We start from the raw sequence: 21,317 nt of genomic DNA, 5'->3' as shown, positions 1-21,317 counted from the left end.
TGCTGGTGCTGGAGCATGGACATCAGAAAGATATCAATCTCTGGAGTTGATTAATGGAAAACTGAGAAGATCTTGAGCTGAATGATAACCATCTGAGCATGTCCAGTAATTATGGAATGGATTTCTTAACAAATAAAAGGCTGGAGTAGATCAGGAGTTGATGGTTGGATATTTGAGGATATCTGAAGTGATCTAGATGATCATCTGAACATATCTGGAGCTAGAAAATGGTTAACTGAGCAGATCTGATGATAAAGGTTGAACACAGGAGAACGGTTAAACAAACAGATCTAGTGATAGTCCTTGGACCGCTGAAAAGATCAGAATGATCTGGGGCAGGATGATACTGGATACTGCAAAAATCTAGAGCTGTAGGTTATCTAGGATATCTTAAAAGATCTAAACATATGTAGATCTGGAGATGGTGGTTGGATATTTGAAAAGTTCAGGATGATCTGGAGCAGGATGATATTGAATATTAGAATAAAAAGAAAGTAGAACTGAATATCCGAAAAGATCTAAAGCACATGGAATAAATATCTAAACATGTCTAGATCTGGAGATGATGGTTGGACATCTGAAGATATCTGAAGCTGAATGATTTTTAACCAAGCAGAACTGGAGATGGTGGTAAGACATTCGGACATATCTGGAGCTAGCAGGTGAAAAACTGAACAGATCTGGAGCTGAATGATGTTCATCTGAACATACCTGGAGCTGGTGGATGGTTACCTGATCAAGATCTGGAGATGATGCCTGAATATCTGTAAAGATCATGATGGTCTGGGGCAGAATCATATTGAATATTGGGGGAAAAAATCTAGAGCTATAGGCTGGATATCTGAAAAGATCTAGAGTACAAGGAATAAGTAAATAACATATCAATAAGGGGATGATGGATAACTGAGTAGATCTGGATGATAGTTGTCTGGAGGACATTGAGGTGAAGTGTTGATGTCAGAACAAATCTGGAGCAAATAATGTTACTGATCTGGAGCTGGAATGTTGATGTCTGAATAGATCGAGCACTGGATAATATATAATAATGGATCCAGAAGTGAAGGATCGATACGTAACCAGATCTGCTGCTGAAGGATGGATATCTGAAGATCTCGTGTGTCTAGCGTCTGTCTGATATCCAGTAGCATCTCATTGTGTTTGCATCGAGTCAGTCATGCTTACTTCATGTTATCAGGCCATAACATTCAAGTGCAGCACACACTTTTCCAGCTTTTGATGTATAATGTAGTTCTGTATTACATTATGCGCCATGTGAGTGTGTGAGTGTGTGTGTGTGTGTGTGTATTTATTGGAATGCGTTCCCTGGAGGATGTGTGGTGAACCTCTGTCAGGAAGCATTTGCAGAGAAACACAACTTCATAGCACACTCTACTCTCTCTCTCTCTCTCTCTCTCTCACACACACACACACACACACACACACACACACACACAATGAAAAGAATATGACAAGTACAAAAACTTACTTACTTAAAGACAGTCAGAGAGACCGGTGTGTTTTGTTTGATTTGTGTTGGTATTTGATTTGGCAGTGTGTTTTACATCCCTCACACGCACATGTGGGCACACACAGACAAACAGAATAAAACATGAGCAAAAGGTAGCTCTGCCAAAAATAACAAAGAGCACAGTAGCCATATGTTGAGTGTGTGAAACATGCATGCATCCATTTGTCCGCACAATTTTACTCATTCTGACCTTATGTACATTACACATTTGGCCTACTGAGAATATTTCCTCAGTACAAATGAAGACTTTTTTAAAAACAAAATAGGGTTAATGAGGTTAAAGTTAGCATTAGTTTAACATTAGGGTTACCTGGATGAAGGTTTGTACAGGTTACTAAAGTAAAGGTTAAGGGTACTGTGATTAAGCATATGTTATCCCCAGTACACAAAGGAGAATGTTTTATTACTTGTAGCTTTCCAAATAAAAGCTGCTTTTTTGGTTAATGTTGAGGTTCCTGAGGTAAAGGTTGACGTTACTGAGGTAAAAGTTTAAGTTACTGAAGTAAAGGTTAGGGTTACTGAGGCAAAGGTTAAGGTTAACAAGGTAAACTTTAAGGTTACTGAGGTAAAGGTTAAGGTTACTGGGGTAAGGTTTAAGGTTACTGGGGTAAAGTTTAAGGTTACTGAGGTAAAGGTTAAGGTTACTGGGGTAAGGTTTAAGGTTACTGAGGTAAAGGTTAAGGTTACTGGGGTAAAGTTTAAGGTTACTGGGGTAAGGTTTAAGGTTACTGGGGTAAGGTTTAAGGTTACTGAGGTAAAGGTTAAGGTTACTGGGGTAAAGTTTAAGGTCACTGAGGTAAAGGTTAAGGTTACTGGGGTAAAGGTTAAGGTTACTGAGGTAAAGTTTAAGGTTACTGGGGTAAGGTTTAAGGTTACTGGGGTAAGGTTTAAGGTTACTGAGGTAAAGGTTAAGGTTACTGGGGTAAAGGTATCTTATAGAAGCAAAAGAAACTGAGTTGAAGATTAAGGTTACTGAGGTAAAGTTTAAGGTTACTGGGGTAAGGTTTAAGGTTACTGGGGTAAAGTTTAAGGTTACTGAGGTAAAGGTTAAGGTTACTGGGGTAAGGTTTAAGGTTACTGGGGTAAGGTTTAAGGTTACTGGGGTAAAGTTTAAGGTTACTGAGGTAAAGGTTAAGGTTACTGGGGTAAGGTTTAAGGTTACTGAGGTAAAGGTTAAGGTTACTGGGGTAAAGTTTAAGGTTACTGGGGTAAGGTTTAAGGTTACTGAGGTAAAGGTTAAGGTTACTGGGGTAAAGTTTAAGGTCACTGAGGTAAAGGTTAAGGTTACTGGGGTAAAGGTTAAGGTTACTGAGGTAAGGTTTAAGGTTACTGGGGTAAGGTTTAAGGTTACTGGGGTAAGGTTTAAGGTCACTGAGGTAAAGGTTAAGGTTACTGGGGTAAAGGTATCTGTTATAGAAGCAAAAGAAACTGAGTTGAAGATTAAGGTTACTGAAGGAAAGGTTAGTCAAAATAAATAGCCCACAACTCGTTTTGTGTGTGTTTGTGTGTGTGTGTGTGTGTGTGCGTGTGTGTGTGTTACCTGTGAGCAATTATACCCAGGCTCCCACAGGACTGGTTGCCATGGCATTGGGAGTCAATGTGAAAGGTGATTATTTCATAGCTACCAGCCAAAAAGAACACACACACACACACACACACACACACACACACACACTATCAATTATACTACAGCGTATCAGCTACAAAAAAAAGAAAAAAAAAACACATTTAAGCATGGTCTCTACTAATATTTATACATGTCGCTAGCTAACAGTTTAGCTGTTTACTATCAGAACTGGTTACCATCATAGTTTATGGTATACTTTATCCCAAACCACATAGCTGCATGCTAGATAGTGTGTCATACACACATGCACACGGGGGCGGTCCTACCAGGCGTGCTGAACAACCTCCCGCTGAAATTGATTGGCCCACGTCTTGAAACCATTTTAAGACATACACAGTTTTACACAGGACCTGACAACCATTAAAAGAGACGGGGTTAAGCATGTGTTAAAAACTATGTATGAATGGTACAGCCATTGATCATGTGTAATGGGAGCATCACTGTAACTGTCAACACGTGGCATTCCAGTAAAATAGTGTTTGAAGCCTGCACAGGTAAATGACACAAATTCCCAACACTGTTGCTAAAAGTATAAAGATAATTTCTGCGTTAAACGTGAGATTTCATCAGCAATAAATCAACAAAAAATTCAGTTTCAGTGGCTTTTAACAAGGCATCGAGTTGAGTAGGCTAATATGTTTTGCATTTTCTATGCAGTGTTAGCTAGCTAAAAAGCTAGCATACTAAACAGTATTATTCAGTATTTATTAGTATTTAAAAAATAAGATGTAGTATGAGATTTTGGAAGTAGTCATGGAGCAGAAAACGACAGAATGAGAGAAAGAGAGAGACTAATGAGCTGACAGAAGGACGGGGCGTTTTAGGTGTCACTCAAGTGTGTGTGTGTGTGTGCATTTCACTCTGTTTGTTTGTATGTGTGCCCATCCATGTCCTTGGAAAGGCACATGTTGCCTGACAAGGTGAGGCACACACACACACACACACACACACCTGTGCTGCCCCTGGTAACCAGATGGAGGTTGGCAGATACAGCTGCAATACCCAGAGGATGTAGAGCTCGCTCTCTCTCTCTCTCTCTCTCTCTCTCTCTCACACACACACACACACACACACACACAACCATATGGATTGTGCTGTACAGTATGGTAGCATGAGACTGTGAATAACCAAGCGTGCACACACACGCACACACACACACACACACACACACACACACACTCAATTAGCACAGTGCCAGTGTTAAAGAGGTGTTCATTGTTCAGTCTGGCACAGTGTGTGTTGGCACACACACTCAGGTTAGTGGTGTAAAGTAGGTCAGCTTGCTTCATAGGTGTGTGTGTGTGTGTGTGTGTGTGAAAGATGATTTTGGCTGCATGTTTGATTCGACCGCATGTTATCAAGCCAGCAGTTCATTTGGATTGCAGAAATTCCCTGTGTGTTTGAGTGTGTGTGTGTGTGTGTGTGTGTGTGTGTGTGTGTGTGTGTGGTCTCATTAGTACTATATGTAAATGAGTTGGCACAGGCCCAGAGGGTCAGAGCCGCAGCAGCGCAAAATAAAGAAAAGACACAGAGTAAAGCTTGTACATATAGATGGACATCTGTGTGTTTTCGTGTCTGTTACATTAAAGAAGCTTTGCTGAATTCTTGAACAAAATCTATTCTGCTTTTTATAGGGAGCAGATGTGAAAATTCTGACATAATGGAGATATTTGGCTGGTGCCCCATTTTTTTTAAATAAAAATGAAGTTTTTTTTTTTTTAGAAACCTAAAAGAACCAAAAGCTTATATTCCCTCCCTTGTTGTTCTGGGAGACGTTAGCCAATCACAGATGTCCGTTAACTTCTATAACATTGTTTGTGCAGTAATTAGAAAAGATGTGGTGGCTTTACACATCAGATGAAGCATGTTTTAGCCCTTAGCCGAATGGATTGGCTAGCAGTTGTGGCTAGCAATGGTGGTGATTAGTTCCCAAGTTCTGAAAAAGTGTTTGAGATCATGAGTTCGAATCCTGACGATGACATAGTCACCCATGCCTGGGAGCCAAGAGAGTAAAATTGGCCGTGCTCTCTGAATGGGAGGGGCATGCTCTCTCTCCCCTGTCAATCACAGCGACACTAGCCAAACGTGGGCATCTGTGAGCTCATGTATGTGGAAGAGGGCAGAAAGCACTTTTCTCTGAGTGTGTTACAGCAGTTCAAAAAAAGATGCCGACTGACTTCACGTGTGTCGGAGGAAGCGCGTGTCAGCCTTCACTCTCCCCGGTTGGTTGTCGTGTGAGAGAGGAAATCTGACGTTCCTGCTCCTGACACTCTGCAATCTGTCCATTTCGTCATGACATGTTTGAGTGATTTAAAATGTTGTTATTGTTTATTAGCTTTTGGTTATTGTGTTAATTTCATATTCCAGTTAATTCTTGATTTTTGTTTTTTTTTGTTGTTGTTTTTTTTTGCTTTCAATTGCATAGAGCACAGGTGCAGAGCACAGGTACATGGGCTTGGAATAGACACACACTCACACACACACACAGATATCCCACAATGTTAAAAGAAAGCAAAAAGAAAGTAAAAAACAAAGAAAGTAGAAAGTATAGGAAATTGAGAGAAAGAAAGAAAGAAAGAAAGAAAGATTCTTGTGTTCTTATCATTATGGGAATATTTGGTCTTCATAAAGTACATAAAATTTTTGCACACTCTCAAAATGAAATGTTAGATTTATTTATTACCTCGCTTCTTTCTCTCACACTGTCTCACTCACTCACTCACTCACTCACTCACACACACACACACACCCACACACACACAGCCTGTCTTTCTCTGCAGGTGAGTGCATGCCACTGCTCTAACTTTCACTCCATCCATGCATCCCATCTCGCTCTTATTTTCCTTCCGTTCTCTGCTGTGTGTGTGTGTGGTGTGTGTGTGTGTTTTGTGTCCATGCGTATAAGGGTCGTTGTGTCTCTCCTGTAGGCCAGAGAGGAGGAGGCCTCCACGCAGCACAGCAAAGACACGCCCAGACTTGTCCTCAAGACACACAGCGATGCGCTTGTAAGACATTTAAACACCACCAGTGTGGAGTGTGTTAGACAGGAAGTGGACAGGAGATGTGATTTTGCCTGAAGTGTGTGTACGTGTGTTTCCATCCAAAACTTTACCTGTGTGCTTTTCCGTCTTAAAAAGAGCCCCAGTAAATCACACACACACACATACACACACACACTCACACAGAGCATTCCAATACCGTTATAAATACACCCTTGTCGTTGTCGCCACTCCACTTCATGACAAAGGAGTCGTTACACACACTCGTACTTTCTGTCATTTTTCTTCATCACATCTACTTTTTATCCACACGTTTATTTACGTTCTTTTTTTTCCACACAGTTTTCAGTTGCATAAAATTCATTATGGATGGAAACATCAACGACACAAACACTTAAAGGAATACTCCAGTGTTTTTCAGCGTAATCTGTAGTGCGTGTCATTACCATGGACAAAAACTTCAACACTGAAAAGAGCAACAAGAAAGGAATAAAACATTAAGTAGCGTGCTGATTTAGGAAACTAATCAGTGCAGGGATGGTGTGATGAGGAGTTACTCTTACCACCCGAACAATCACATCCTTTTTATCTGTTAGTAGCTATATATATATATATATATATATATATATATATATATATATATATAAAATCATGTTAAAGAAAGAAAGAAAGTTAACAAAAAAGAAACAATTGAAAGAGCGATAGAATGGAAACTAAAACAAACAAATTATGAAACAATGAAGAAGGAGAAATGAAACAAAACAAAAAAACCAAGACAAAAATAGAGAAAACTGGAAAGAAAGAAAGAAAGAAAGAAAGAAAGAAAAAATTAATAAAAAGGACAAAATTTAAAAGAAAGAAAGAAATGTTCATTGGTCCTCATAAAGTGCTAGTGTTTTACAGTTTTTTTATTTATTAAAGAATGACAATGACAGTTCATCATATCTGTTTATAGTTACGTTTAGTGTTCACGAGACAAGTTAGTTCCAGTTCTCACTTATGTTAAAGCAGCTCATTTAAAAAAATTTAATTAAAAAAAAAATCTGGAAAGCGTAAATTTTCCTACAAACCGCTGACACTGGAGACTCCTTCCATAAATGTTAAATAAACATCTCCTTACAGAAAACTTCACCATATTAATGATTACACATGTTTTTTAACCCGTTTATATGGAGCGTCTGCTGTACACACCACTGTGAATGAACAGTTACTATAGAAACGATAATGTATTAGAATATAAACCTGTGATTTGCAGCTGCGCTACTCTCAGAGAAAATTAATCAACACCTTCTGACCAATCAGAATCCAGAATTCAACATCAACAGATACCTTTATTTAAAGAATTTGTTAAACAGTTCTACAAAAAACACATTTCTGTTTTGTTTTTCTCACTGCAGGGAAACGATGCCAAATTCTTGTCCATGGTAATCTCACACACACAAACACACACACACACAAACACATACACACACACACACACACACACACAGATGAGCTTGAAAAACAGAGTATTCCTTTAAAACTTGCAGAATCACACCTTCTTTAACATCACTCCATTTATTCATGTTTTATTTCAACATTGTCATTCTGCATTGCATTGTATCAGACCCTGTGTGTGTGTGTGTGTGTTTGTGTGTGTGTGTTTTAATGCCTGACTCAGTCAGGGGTCAGAGGTGAAGGAGACGCAGGAGACGAGTTGAGATGTAAACCAGAAGCGCTAATGTCCGAGGTAATTACAGAAAGAAAAAGAGCACAAAATAAATGACTGTAATTACTGAGAGAGAGAGAGAGAGAGAGAGAGAGAGAGAGAGAGAGAGAGATGGGGGTAAAATGGAAAGCAAAGACAGAACAGTAGTAAGAGAGAGAAGAAATTGGGAATAGAATGACAGAAAATATAGGGATATAGACAAAACTGTGGAATAAAAGGAGAGAAAAAAGGATAAGGAGGAAGAGAAAGGAAGATAGAAAGGGAGATGTACATGAAAAAGTAGGAAAAAGAAGAAAAAAGTTTTAAAAATGGAGAAAAATTGGAAGAAAGAGGGAAAGAGAGAAGGACAAAAAGGCAGAAGAAAGGGTAAAGTGAGGAAAGATAAAGAAGAAGAAAAGAAGGCAAAGAAATAAGATAAAGATAGAGAGTGAGGAGAGAAAAGAAAAGGAGAGATTGAGGGAAAGAGAAAAGAGAGATGGAGACAAAGATAGAGAGATAGAGTGGAAGGTCGAGAAAAAGAAATAGGGATAGAAGGAGGAGAAACAGAAAAGAAATGGAGACAAAATGGACAAAAAGAAGAAAAGGGAGAATAAAATTTAAAGATGAAAATAAAAGGAGATAGAGAATGAAGAGAGAAAATAGAAAGAAGGAAGAGGGAAGAGAAAACAGGAATAAGGATGGAGAGAAGGAGTAGGACAGAGAAAGGAGGGAAATGGAGAGAGGAAAAGAGTGAAAAGGGAAAAAGAGAGGGAGGGGAAATGAGTAAGAGAGAGAAAGAAGGGGAAATAGAGAGATGGAAGATATAGGGACAGAGAAAATGAGAGGAAAAAAGGGGGAGAAAAATGGATAAAGAAAGATAAAATAAGGAGGAAGAGAAAAGGAAGATAGAACGGAGGAAGTGGGGGGGAGAAAAAATCAAAATGGAGAAAAGAAAGGGAGTGAGAAAAGGGGGAGACAGAAAGAAAAAAGGAGGAAAGCAATAGAGAGAGAAGAAAGAGGATGAGCATGAGAGAAAAAAAGGATAGAAGAAGAGAGAAGGAAAGAGGAAAGGGTGAAGTAATGCATGAATGAAGGCAATGTATAAGGAAAAGAGAGAGAAGGAGAGAGAGAGAGATAGAAGGCGGAGAGAGGGACTCCATTAGCGTAATGTGCAGTGAAATGTCCCGCACAGAGCGGTGACTCGTTAAGTGCTCTCCATCTGTGCTGCCGTATAAACGAGGGGAAATTAACGTTTGTCTATAATTCAACACACACACACAGACACACACACACACACACACACACACTCTCACTCACTTCACCGCATCAAGACGTTTTACAAATGTTGTCCAACTTGTGAAGAGAAGTGACGAGATGATGTCATCAATCACAGACAGTCATGGCGGTACTTCACAGGATTTTTAGTCCTACATGTTAATAATCTTCACTCGTAGTGCTATCACGTTAGCTAATATGAGCTTAATTTACAGGATTTTAAAGTTATGTTCATAAATGTCCATAAGCTTCACTGCTAGCTAGCTAAAAAAAAAAAAAAAGATAATCTGACAGGACTGTAAAATCCTTATTCATAAATGTTCATATTGTTCACTGCTAATGCTAGCTAGCTGACAGTGTTTCTGTCATATTTATCAATGTTCATAATTCTGTTTCTTTAACTGAGTTAACCTGACAGGATTTTAAAGTCATACTTCTAAATAATCCTTATAATCTAAAGCTCTCTTGAGCTGGCTAACATGAACCTGACAGGATTTCTAATGGAATTTTAAACCATATTCATCATTCTTCACTGGAGAGGCTAAACTAGCTAGCTAACATGCATTAACTTAACAGGAGCTCTGACAGAATTTTTATGTCATTCATAATGTTCATAATCCTCACTGCTAAAGCTCTCCAGCTTAATGAATTAATCTAACAGGATTTCTGAGGAAAATATGAGTCAAATTCTTCAATGTTCATAATCCTCATTGCTGACGCTAGCCAGCTAGTCCTCACAAGATTCTTGAAATGATTTTTAAATCAGATTCATCATTGTTTATGGACTATGTTGTTGGGTTTAGCCAGAAAGTGAACATGTGCTAACATGGACTGCTAGCTAGCTAGCTACATTTAAATAAAAATGTATTATTGTTTATAGTTTACATTGCTGAAGTAAGCCAGCAAGCTAACATGTGCTAATATGACTGGTCTTATTCATAAATGTTAAGAACTAACAAAAGCTAAACTGACAGGATTTCTGACAGGAATTTAAAGTCAAATTCTTCCTTGTTCATTATATTCACAGGTTACACTAGCTAATATAAGCTAACCTCAGTGGATTCCTGACAGGGAATCATATAGACTTCACTGCTAGGGTTTGCCAGCAAGCTAGCATGTGCTAACTTGACTAGTCATATAAAGATTCAGAACCTTTTCTGCTAAAACTAGCTAACATGAGCTAATCTGACAGGAATCCTGACAGAATTTAGCTAGGCATAATTTCAAAGAAGCATTTAAAATAATTTTAATCAATGTTCATTCTGTTCACTGCTAATGCTAGCTAGCCAGCTAAACATACAGACTTTCTGACAGGATTTTAAATGATATATTTATGTTCATACTACTTAAATCTAAAGCTAGATAGCTGGCTAACATGAGCTCGCTAAACAGGAAGCTAATAAAACAGAACCTATTTAAATACACTCGTAAAAGTACTTAGATATTTTTGAAGGCCATTGTTTTGAGTTACACTTTTTGTATCTTAATTTTTGTGTCAGACGAAACTACTACTAGAAACTCAAAATGGCACCCTGGCTGTGTGTTTAGTGATGTGTGTAGAGTGTTAGGAGTGTGTGTGAAGGACTCATGTTACTTTAATGTAGCGAAGGCTGTCTCTATTGTGTGTGTGTGTGTGTGTGTGTGTGTGTGTGTGTGTGTGTGTGTGTGTGTAAAAAAGAAAGAGTGTGTGTGTAAGGGAATATTCTTCACAAGTGTGTGTGTGTGCATGTGCATGCTTGAGAGAGACAAGGAGAGGGAAAGACAGTGTATATGTCATTGTCATTGACTGAACCGACAGCTGATTAATCCGCTTATTACTTCCTGTGAGACTCGGCTTGTTCGGTAATCAGCTCGCTAGGCCTGGGGCAAATCCGTGAGTCTGCAATGCACCTGTCAACCTGAGCAGTTCTCATGAGGAGAGACAGACAGCAGACACACACACACACACACACACACACACACACACAGGTCTTCTTTTCAGACATGTCCTTGTCACGTTCTGTTAGTGTCACCTTGAATACACATCTACTTGTTTTGTATGTATTTCCGCGCACACACACTCACACACACACACACAAGCATGCACATGCACACACACACACACACACACACACACACACATGATTGTTCCTTCAAGGGAAAACCTTTTAGTCGGGACAGTCTGTGTTTGACCCTGCAGCTCTGCCAGAGGCGACTGACTGTGACAAGCAATGACTGTATGTGTGTGTGTGTGTGTGTGTGAGAGAGAGACAGAGAGAGAAATTTTGTATGAAAGTTGCTCCCCCACAACAAGAAAATGGACATTTGGTGTTCCGATGAAAAAGATGAGCACTAACTTAAGCTGATATTAAAATTTTATGGCATGATTGTCATGTTTCTCAAACTAGAGTGGTTATTTTTTAAACACACACATACATATAAGTCTAAGTACTGAGAACAACTCTTGAATTATTTATTCAGTGACTTTGTAGCACTTCCTGATGCTCTGCTAATCTTGCTGACCTAAAACATTTACACGTTGTATGTTGTGTGTGTTTTGTGTTTTCCAGGTGTGTGACTGGTGCAAGCACATCCGCCACACTAAAGAGTATCTGGATTTTGGTTCGGGTGAGAGGCGACTCCAGTTTTGCAGCGCTAAGTGTCTCAACCAGTACAAGATGGACATCTTTTATAAAGAAACCCAGGCGGCTCTGCCTGGTGGACTGTGTAACCCTGTTTATCCGGCCGGAGACGGAAAAACAGAAACAAACGCCGGGGTCCAACTTCTGACCCCTGAATCTTGGAACGCACCTTTGAGCGAACTAAGGCCCCGCAAGGCACCATCGCCAGGGCCAACAACATCCGGGGCTGGACACTCGGGATCAGCATCTGCATCACCCTCTGATACCAGCGCCTCAGGTTCAGCATCTTTGTCATCCTCTTCTTCAGTGAAAATCCCCACGCCAAGGCCACACGAGAGTCCAACGTTACCCCCACCACCACCACCCCTGCCACCACCCCCTGCCCCTGGAATTCACCCTCCAATGGGTCTGGTGCCCAATGGAAGTCCTCCAATGGTGATGACGCCCCGTGGCCCGATGCCTCTGCCCCTCTTTATGGAGCACCAGATGATGCAACAAATCCGCCCTCCCTTCCTCCGCCCTCCTGGCCCCAACAGCCCCCTTCCTAATCCCATGATACCTGGAATTGGGCCACCTCCTCCTCCTCGAACTTTGGGTCCTCCATCTAGTCCCATGCACCGACTCCTACTTTCACCCCATGTTCACCCCTCTTCCACCCCCACCTTGCCGGGTAACCCTCCCGGAATAATGCCCCCTCATCCAGGGACCCACATTCCTGGACTTCCTTTCCCTCCGGTTAACATCATGCCACCTGGGCCCATACCAGTGCCACCTATGATGAACTTTGGCATGCCATCACTGGCGCCGTTAGTACCACCTCCAATGCTCTTAGTGCCGTATCCCGTAATTGTGCCATTACCAGTACCAATTCCCATCCCTGTTCCTATCCCAATCAGTCCAAAGGCATCAGGTGATCGCCCTGGGAATGATGGGATGCTTCCGGAAGTTTCTGGTGAGCACAGTGACTCGCAGGACTCGTCCTTCTCTCCCAGTTCATCCAGAGGAGAAGGTGGAGCTCATAAGCAAAATTCCTCCAGCTCAGATGTGCTTTCTCCAGGCATTTCCAGCCAGATGGAACGGCACAGTATGAGCTTGATTAAAACAGAAAGTGCTGGAAGTTCCAGTTTATCACATCCAGGATCTCCTACAGAAGCACCAGCAAATGGAATAATTGATTTGACGACAAACCGGCGCTCACGGCAGCAGCTAGTGATCCAGAGAGCCGCGCCATGCGTGCAGGTGAAGCCCGAGCCCGAATCGACCACACCCACTGGGCTTAGCGTGTCAAGAGTGGGTGAATGTGAAATGAATGAGAGAGATTCCTGCAGCACAGGACCATTAGAGGACACACAAAATGACCGAGACACAGAGGCTAAAAGCCCACTAAACAACATCACTCTGCCTTGTGCTGACCCTTCATTCTGCAGTACTACGCCTTTACTATCTCAACCAATCTCATGCAGCCTTTCCACCCCCCTGGCCAGCATTGCCGTGACAAAAACAGAGCCAGGTACTGCTACGCCTTGTAACGTGATTGTCAATGGCAGCTGCAACATGCAGCCACTAGAACCCACAGTCCGGACACCCCCTCCAGAACAGCGGCCTGCTGTGGAAATGAACCGAAGGACAGCCACAATCTGTGATGAGCCAGCTGAGGGAGAGGACCTGAAGGAAAACAGCTGCTCAGCCATTGAGAGAACCTTATCCGAGCAGGCTGTAGCACCTGGGCGTGCCGGAGAGGAAAAGTCCCAAGAGGCAGAGGACGCTGCATCTGGAGCAGATCATGCATACGCCTTGCCCCTCATGCCTAAACCGGGCTGTGTCATTCAGCCTGTGCCAAAACCAGCAGATAAGACGGCAGCCATATTGCCATGCGGCTTGGAAGCTCCGTTATCGGTGGCGGGAGCAGCAGACATGGAGCCGCCGTTGAAAAGGAGGTGCTTGCGCATCCGCAATCAGAACAAGTGAAGAGTGAGAAAGCCTGCAGGTCAATCACTTACTAGTTTTTGGTTGATTTAATCTCAGGCTAACTCTTAGAATAGTACGAAGGCAAAAATGGCTACCAGGGGTCGATTGGAAAGGAAGTGTCAAATTTCTAATTATGCCAGTGTGGTCAGTCAGAATTTTCAATTCAGTGCAAAAATTTAATTGAAATTTCATGTATACTTTTGAAATTGGCCGTAGATTTGATATGGAAGGGGCTGCCAAATATAAGAGTATATAATATAATATAATTTTTCCTTTTCTGCTCTCTCCCTCTGACAGACACTTACATCTCACCAAAGGGACAAGAGCGCAGCACTGCAGCAGATCCCATCAGTCCACCAATCAACATGTCAACACCTGTCTCTACTCCTCCATAACCTTCTCTACAAGCTCAATCATGTCTCGGTTAGATAAATAATTGCACTTCCCACCAATATTATCTCAGAGCAGACTGATCCCAAGGATTTCTTTGAGGGATTGAATCTTTCAACTTCTGACTTTTTATGGTCCTCCGTTTCTCATCACTGTTTAGTAATATTCTATCTACATGGACGTGTCTCCCTCTACAGGACTGGTGCAGCGCTGCAGTGCTAAGGATTGTAATGTATATAAAGAGTTGGGACAGGGCCAAAACATGGGTGATTAAGCCAAAACAGCAATCATGAGAGGTCCAGTGGACTGCCAATGAAACATGCAAAAGGTGGACAGGATCAGCTCCTAAACAGGCCTGGAAGCGGGCCTTAAACATGGCCTTAAACATGAGGCCTGCCACTCAGATGTGCCCACAGATGACAGACAAGTATTTTTTGTTTAGTTTCAGTGTTCAGACAAGTCTGCTTTTGTCTATGTTAGGTGAAAGAGAAAGAGCTGGAGCTCTGGGATGCCAGTGGTGTCACACTTTAGATGGATAGAGTGCCAAGACAGTAATGAAAAAAAGGTCACCGTGGTCACATCTGTTGGTGACATCTCTCTCTTTTTTTTTTTTTTTTTTTTTTTTTTTAACCTTTACTTCTTTCTTTGGCACCACCAGCAAGACACTGAAATGTTTCAGAATTTCAGAATGTTTCAGAATTTCAGAATGGTCTGAAATGTCAAAAATACCTGCCCTGCTGGAACAGAATGGACATAGAAAGAAAATAAAAAAAAAAAAAAAAAGAGGATTGCAGTGCTAATGAAGATTAGTATTTATAGACAGTTTGCAGGTTGCCAGTTATGGTGATGTTTAAAAGGGAAGGATGTGCAATGTAACTCTCACTGAGGCATGGATGACAGGGTAGAAAAGACATGGGTTAAGTTAAACCAGGACTCTCAAGATCCAGCCTCCGACCTAAACCCGGAGATCAGCAGATTGATGTACATGCCAATCACTATTTTACAATACGGTCATGAAATGAGACATGCCCAGTGGTGCTCCAGGGTGCTGGAGTCCAGCATAGTGGTGGTTTCTCTGCTCTAACACACCTATTAAACCTGATAATTGAGTTAAATTGGGTGTCTTTGTGTCAGGGAATCAACAAGTTGTGCTGGACTCCAGTTCTTCACCCTTCTACTACTCTAGTGGAATAGCTCAATAAATCATGTCATTATTTATGTTAGCCAAATGAGTCCATATGAAACTATAGGCCTGTTTCTGAAATCTAATAGTCAGTTCAGTCACACTAATTAACCTCAGTCAATCACTCACTGGTTAAATCGTTCAGCATGATGGCATTGTAGAGGTCCAGATTTACTGAGGTCTGTCTTTTTTTGGTGTCACGGATAAGTTATAATGCTGTTATAACTTACTTTCTGTTTTTGCCAACTTGCTGTTTTTCGTTGTTTTTTGCCATGATTTTGCCATCCCAAGCAAAAACTTTTGTTTTCTTGTTTATCAGGTTTATCAAATTTGTGGATTAGACATGCTGTGGTTGGCAGAAATGACACAATCTGCACACAAACATGGTTCAGATAAGAATAGAAAAGATGAGGTTAAATATAACTGGTGTTGAGACTTTAAGCAAAAAAAATCACATCCATCAGATTTGTCTAAAGGACATTTGAGGCAACCATCAAAAGGCTCCATGCCAAAACTTGGAGAAAGCTGAGACATCAAATCAACACGTACAAATCTTAGAGGAAAGACAAACCAGCAAAGTTAAAATTTAAACTTACAACATGGCGATCTCTAGTTCTGTAAGAGTGTAACTTAAAGCCTGTAGTGTGTGTGAGGTTCAGGACTTGCCAAGAACCTGAGGCATTTCAGTCCGTTTTGTTTTCCTAAGTCATTATGAAAGAAAAACATGGCTGTCAAAAAAAGGGGGCATGAAGTGATGTGAGAACTTGCTGAGGAAATCATATATCATTTTGGGGAGTCAGAAAAAGTCAAGGTTGTTGGGAGATTTTCCCCAAGCCGGAGGCTCTGTGTTGTAACATCACACTAAAATATCATCTCCCATTTAACCAAGAGCTTGAGTTCCTGAACTGGTTTGGTGTTTTCGTTTCAGATTTTCCCTCTCTCTCAGCAGCGCAGTGTCTTCTTCTTTAATTTGTATATTTGGTTTAATCTGTCCCGCTGATGTCAGTCGAAATCTCTCCCCACTTTTTTTTTTTTAGCTTATTTTTCTTCATCCATCTTTCTGTCCCTCCATCCTTACTTCTAAGACCAAAAGCACAATAATGTGAGGGTTCACAATGAGACAAAAAATACACATACAAATCTCACAAGCACACACACACACACACACACACACACACTGAGTAGTTTCTAAACCACCAAGCTTTTTACAGTCTCAATGCTTTTCCTGTATGGAGGACCGGACTTTTTTTTTTTTTTACATAAAGTCTCCAGTCCTCATGAGGTTAGTGTGTGAACAGGATGCTGTTCACTGAAATACAAACACACACACAAACAGCTTGACTTTGTCACACAGGGATCATTTTCAGTCTGGCATTCACAGCCCAGTGACTCTAAAACTCCTAAAAGTGCTGAAAACGAGACACATTCATAATGAATTTGATTTTTAAATCAATTTTCAGTTTTCTTTTGACGTCATCGCAAGAGCACACACACAATTTACGTTATCTTTTTTTCCCCAAACAACCTTTTTTTTAATCACATCTCACTCCACACACCATATCCATTACTTACAAACGTTTTACTAAATCTACGAGAAATCAGTAGAAATCAGTAAAAATCATTCGCACTCATAAATACTAGACATACACACCCAAACACTCCAGCACCTCTCGGATAACGCTGAAAACTGAAATATTGTATATTTTCCATCCGACCCCATCTGTGTGTGTGTGTGTGTGTGTGTGTGTGACCTTGCTGTTGTAACCTGATTCATGCAGACTGGACAGATATAACTCTGAAACTAAACCCTGCTGTAGTGTCTGTGGTTTCATGCAGACAAGACAATGACACCAGCAAAAAAAAATGTGTGTGTGTATGTGTGTGTGTTTTGTGACAGCGAGTGCTGTCCTTGATAAGCAAGAACAGCGAGAAAATAAAAGGCTTCAAGGAAAGATTTGCTGCACTGTGGGCTATGGACAAATTCAAACAAACCAAAGTGTGTTACATAAGAAACAGATTCTACTGTGTTGTTAAAAGCCACTTATGTCCTTTTGTGGCTTTATGCTCATAAATTATACAGTATTTTTTTGTTTTTGCCAATCTATTAGTATTTTATGGTAGCAGCTTACAGGAAAGTTAAGGTGCATTACTGCCACATGAATCTTTTAACAGACATTAGCATTGTTGTAGCAGTAGTGATAAGGCCTACTAAACCTACTTAGCATAGAATGCCCAAAACTCATCCAACTGAAAATTTGCTGTTTGCGTTTTTTATTTAGCAATGTAAAAGACATTTGTTTGCTAAAATCGTTTGTTTTATGATGCTACATTTGTGGACTGAAACTTACTGAAAATCATGAGCTAATCAGTAATTTGTTACCGATATGTTTTGGTAGCCCAGTGCAAAAAAAATCTCTGTAATCTGTTGTTTTAACAACATTTGCACATTTAAACAGTACCATGGTTTTCAAACCTGTGGCAGAAGCGAGTGCTAATGCTCATATGAAACAGAATTCTGTCGCAAATTTGAACGCATGCTTCACATTTGTGTTTTTCATACATAAAAAGTAAAGCACTAGCTAGCTATCTTTGATCTTAGTTTGATCTTAGCCTGGATTTTCTGTCTTACAACAGTGGTTCACCTATTAACATGTTACTTCGCCATGGTAACACTGCACCATTAACCCTGGGCCCTTTCTTCATACGTGGGTACTAAATTAGCTGGACTGGATCATTGTTGATTTGACATGATCCTGGATTTGTCCGTTCTTCAAAGCTGTTGTTAGATCAACAAACCTGTAAGCTCAAACCTGTTTTGGTGGTTTGGATTTAGGCATCGAAAAAATTTATGGATAAAGAGCCAGAAACTTTACACTTTTATGTCCACAAGTTCGGAGATTAATTATTAAAGTCATTAATGAGCCTCCTGAGACAAGTTAACCACAGTCGCATGTGTTGGGTTTGATTAAGTTGGAATATTTGTGAGACTGGCCCCAGGACAGTAGCAGCTCAAAATACAAAAGTACAGTTTAGAGAATCTGCTACTTTTTTTCACCGAAATCGGTGATGTTTATTATATTGGCATTGTAATCAACTAACCACAAACTCTTCCCGTAGCCTGTTAGCAAATATGAAACAGTCATTTGAATTGAATTACAATTCATTGTGTTCAAACGGTGCAAGGGAATCGGATTTGTGTAGAAAAGCCTGAGATTGTGGCATCACTGCCAGGACAAATATTAACAGACGGTGTGAAGTGCCATTTTAGACGGTAACTTTTGGTCGTTTAAAATGTTACCAAAAACATACTATACAAAAGTTTTGTCTTTTCTGCTATGTCGGAACTGAGTTCAAACTGATGCCATGAAACTCTTTGTGCACAGCAGACTGTCAGCCAAAACAAATCTTTTATCCATAATTGTGCTTAAAAGCCAAAAAGCGAGTCTCACACTGTGGGTGCCAACGTGTCAGTCAGCACAGGGAACTAGCGCGAGTGGAATAACATTTGGGTTTGACTTTTTCCCCAATCATTCAGGAAATGTACTGTGTAATCAGCAAGAGAGCCTGGTGATGTGCCACATATATAGCAAGGCAGAGAGAGGACAAATCTACTCTGTAAAGCTCTCACTGCGTCTAGGCATGTGCCGATAATCAGTTACACGATATATTGCAATATTCAGCAAACATTTTAAAGTGTGAGAATCTTCTTAAGTGTGAGATCAATCTTAAAGTGTGAGAAGAATGTCTTGTTATAGTTTGTCTTATTTATTTTATTTAATTTATTTAAGCTTCTTTACAGATAAACTGTCTTTGCTTTTTTATGTACTATCTAAAAATCTCCATTTTATATATATATATATAATTTCAGTAAGCAACTGTTCTGACTTTTACAGTGAAACATGGTATGCTACAATGTTTTGCATTACATTAATATCAATGTCATTAGTGTATTTACAGTAATGTTATAGGAAGATAAACACTTATCTTTGCACTAACTTTACCTGAAAATTCTGACATGTTTGCGGAAATTAGCGTTGTCATAGCAGCAGTGATCAGTTACAGTATTTCAGCATTACACATTGCTGTGTAATGACTGTTATTATAAGCAATGAGTAATTTTCGTAAATAATATATCATGACAATATTTTGAGCTATGATAAAACATTAGCCAATTATCATGAATGTAACGTCGGCACATGCCTAATCACGTCTCGGATGTCATACTGGACTGTTTTTGTGAGAGATCTGCATATTCATAAGGTTGGATGTGACTGCACTGTATTGATTAATGAGGTCTGGACTCTGTTTTGTCCTACAATCGATCTATACAAGTCGCCTAAAAATCACCAACAGCCAGAATTATGCAACGACCGATTCTTACTTACTCTTACTGCACTCTGTGAGGCGGACAATGAAAAAAAATAATAAAAAATTGCAATTTTTAACCTTGTTCAAACTTTTCGCAGGTGAAAAAAGCTGCCTTAACTGTCGCTTCTGCACTCCAGCAGTCTGATGTTAAAAATCGTCCACTTTGTTAAAAAAAAAAAAAAAAAAAAAAAAAAAAAAAAACAATATTAAAAAATCATGCTCGTGTTGATGTATATATTGCTTTTTTTCCTCTATGACTTGTTTTTGATAGGGAATTCACAAACGAGTCGACTCTTGAGTGAATCTGATGAATTAATTTGCAAACGCGGGACTCATCAAAATAATTTTTTTATACGCACCAAAAACGAACCCGTTCTGTTACAGTTTGTGGTTGACGTTGTAGCTGCTCAGTAGCGAATCAAAGGAATCATAACTGGAATAAAAAATGACTAAAGTGAGTCGAAACACCCATCACTTTGATTGTTTGTATTTCACATCATCTGCCCTCATGTTCACTCTGCCCTTGTAAATTGTACTCACAGAACATTTTATAGTATTATTTATTAATGACAAGTGTTTGCATTTGCAAATAAATAAAAAGAAGGAACGTGGCTCTTTGAACAGGGTAGCCTGAAGAGAGGCATTCAGCCCACGTTTATTCATTTCTTTTCTAAATTAAGAAAGGAAACAGCAGGAAAAATAATGATATTGATCTTTTTGTCTTTTTATTATGAAATTGTTATAAAAAAAACTTGTTGCCAAGATTGCTTTTAAAAACAAATGTATCTTTTTTGTCTTGTAACAGTATTTGTTTTGAACCGAATAAATAGAGGCAAACGCAATTTTTTTTTCCATCTCGCTTTGAAGTGTCCTTCATGTGTTTCTTTTGTTTTTTTCTCCACTTGCTTGAATCTTACAAATTTTCTGAACACTGATTCACACTGGGTAGCTAAACTTTATGGTTTAGCTGTAACATTTGTGAGTTTTGATCCCTTGCTACTTCGATAACATCTGAAAACTAAAACGCTTTTCTGTTTTTTCAGCTAAAGCAGCAGTTTGACCAAACGTGAATAAAAGTGGAAAAGCTAAATCACTGAAGGGGAAAGGACACAGTGTGCACATTGGTTTCTGAAACTTCCACTTCAGCTTATTGCATTACTTAGATGGTTAAATAGTCAGTGATGTTGAAGTGCATTTGAACTGTAACAATTTTAATGCCTCTGATCAGATCTATCATAAATAAACCCTAAAGGTGCTAGCTAGTGAGCCAACATAAAGAATATTTAAAATATGCTAATTTGGAACAATTTGTAACTCATTGAATGTGTTACAAATATAAATAAAATATAGAAATATTTTATTTATAACTCTTGTTTTCATTTGCAACAAAATTGACTACTTTTTTTTTTTAATCCCATAGTTGGAAACCTTCATGTATTTGAAGTGATTTATTTCCACACACCATATTATTAAAAAATATATTCTTTAAAAAAAAGTTGTATATTTCCAGCAACTAGTTAGCACTAAGTAATTATCTTTGTAGTTGCCTTGGAGAGTAAAGGGGAAAAAATTGGCTACACATAAATGCCAGGTTAAACAAATGAAATGTTGTACTGTAGATGTTTTTGAGATATTAAATATAAATTGTTGAAATACTGTCTAGAAACTGAA

The 21,317-nt window shown here is 39.6% G+C and overlaps 1 protein-coding gene across 15 annotated transcripts in view; it reads left to right on the top strand.

The window, feature by feature from the left end:
• Window positions 1-14,195, top strand: part of sobpa (sine oculis binding protein homolog (Drosophila) a) — a 40,090-nt gene extending 25,895 nt beyond the window's left edge. For 2 of the 15 annotated variants that reach the window (XM_034303015.2, XM_034303016.2), the window contains 5 exons: window positions 6,083-6,160; window positions 7,552-7,578; window positions 7,815-7,883; window positions 11,666-13,674; window positions 14,003-14,195. In XM_034303015.2, coding sequence (XP_034158906.2) covers window positions 6,083-6,160; window positions 7,552-7,578; window positions 7,815-7,883; window positions 11,666-13,674; window positions 14,003-14,141 — 2,322 coding nt within the window. In that variant the 3' untranslated portion in view covers window positions 14,142-14,195. Of the gene's footprint in view, window positions 1-6,082; window positions 6,161-7,551; window positions 7,579-7,814; window positions 7,884-11,665; window positions 13,725-14,002 lie in introns of all 15 variants that reach the window. The other 13 variants (XM_034303021.2, XM_034303026.2, XM_034303017.2 and 10 more) reach the window with 7 other exon arrangements.
• The last annotated feature ends 7,122 nt before the right edge of the window (window positions 14,196-21,317 follow it).

This window comes from Pangasianodon hypophthalmus, chromosome 3 (assembly GCF_027358585.1).
Source record: "Pangasianodon hypophthalmus isolate fPanHyp1 chromosome 3, fPanHyp1.pri, whole genome shotgun sequence".
Lineage (NCBI taxonomy): Eukaryota > Metazoa > Chordata > Actinopteri > Siluriformes > Pangasiidae > Pangasianodon > Pangasianodon hypophthalmus.
This window is presented reverse-complemented; position numbering and strand designations above follow the sequence as displayed.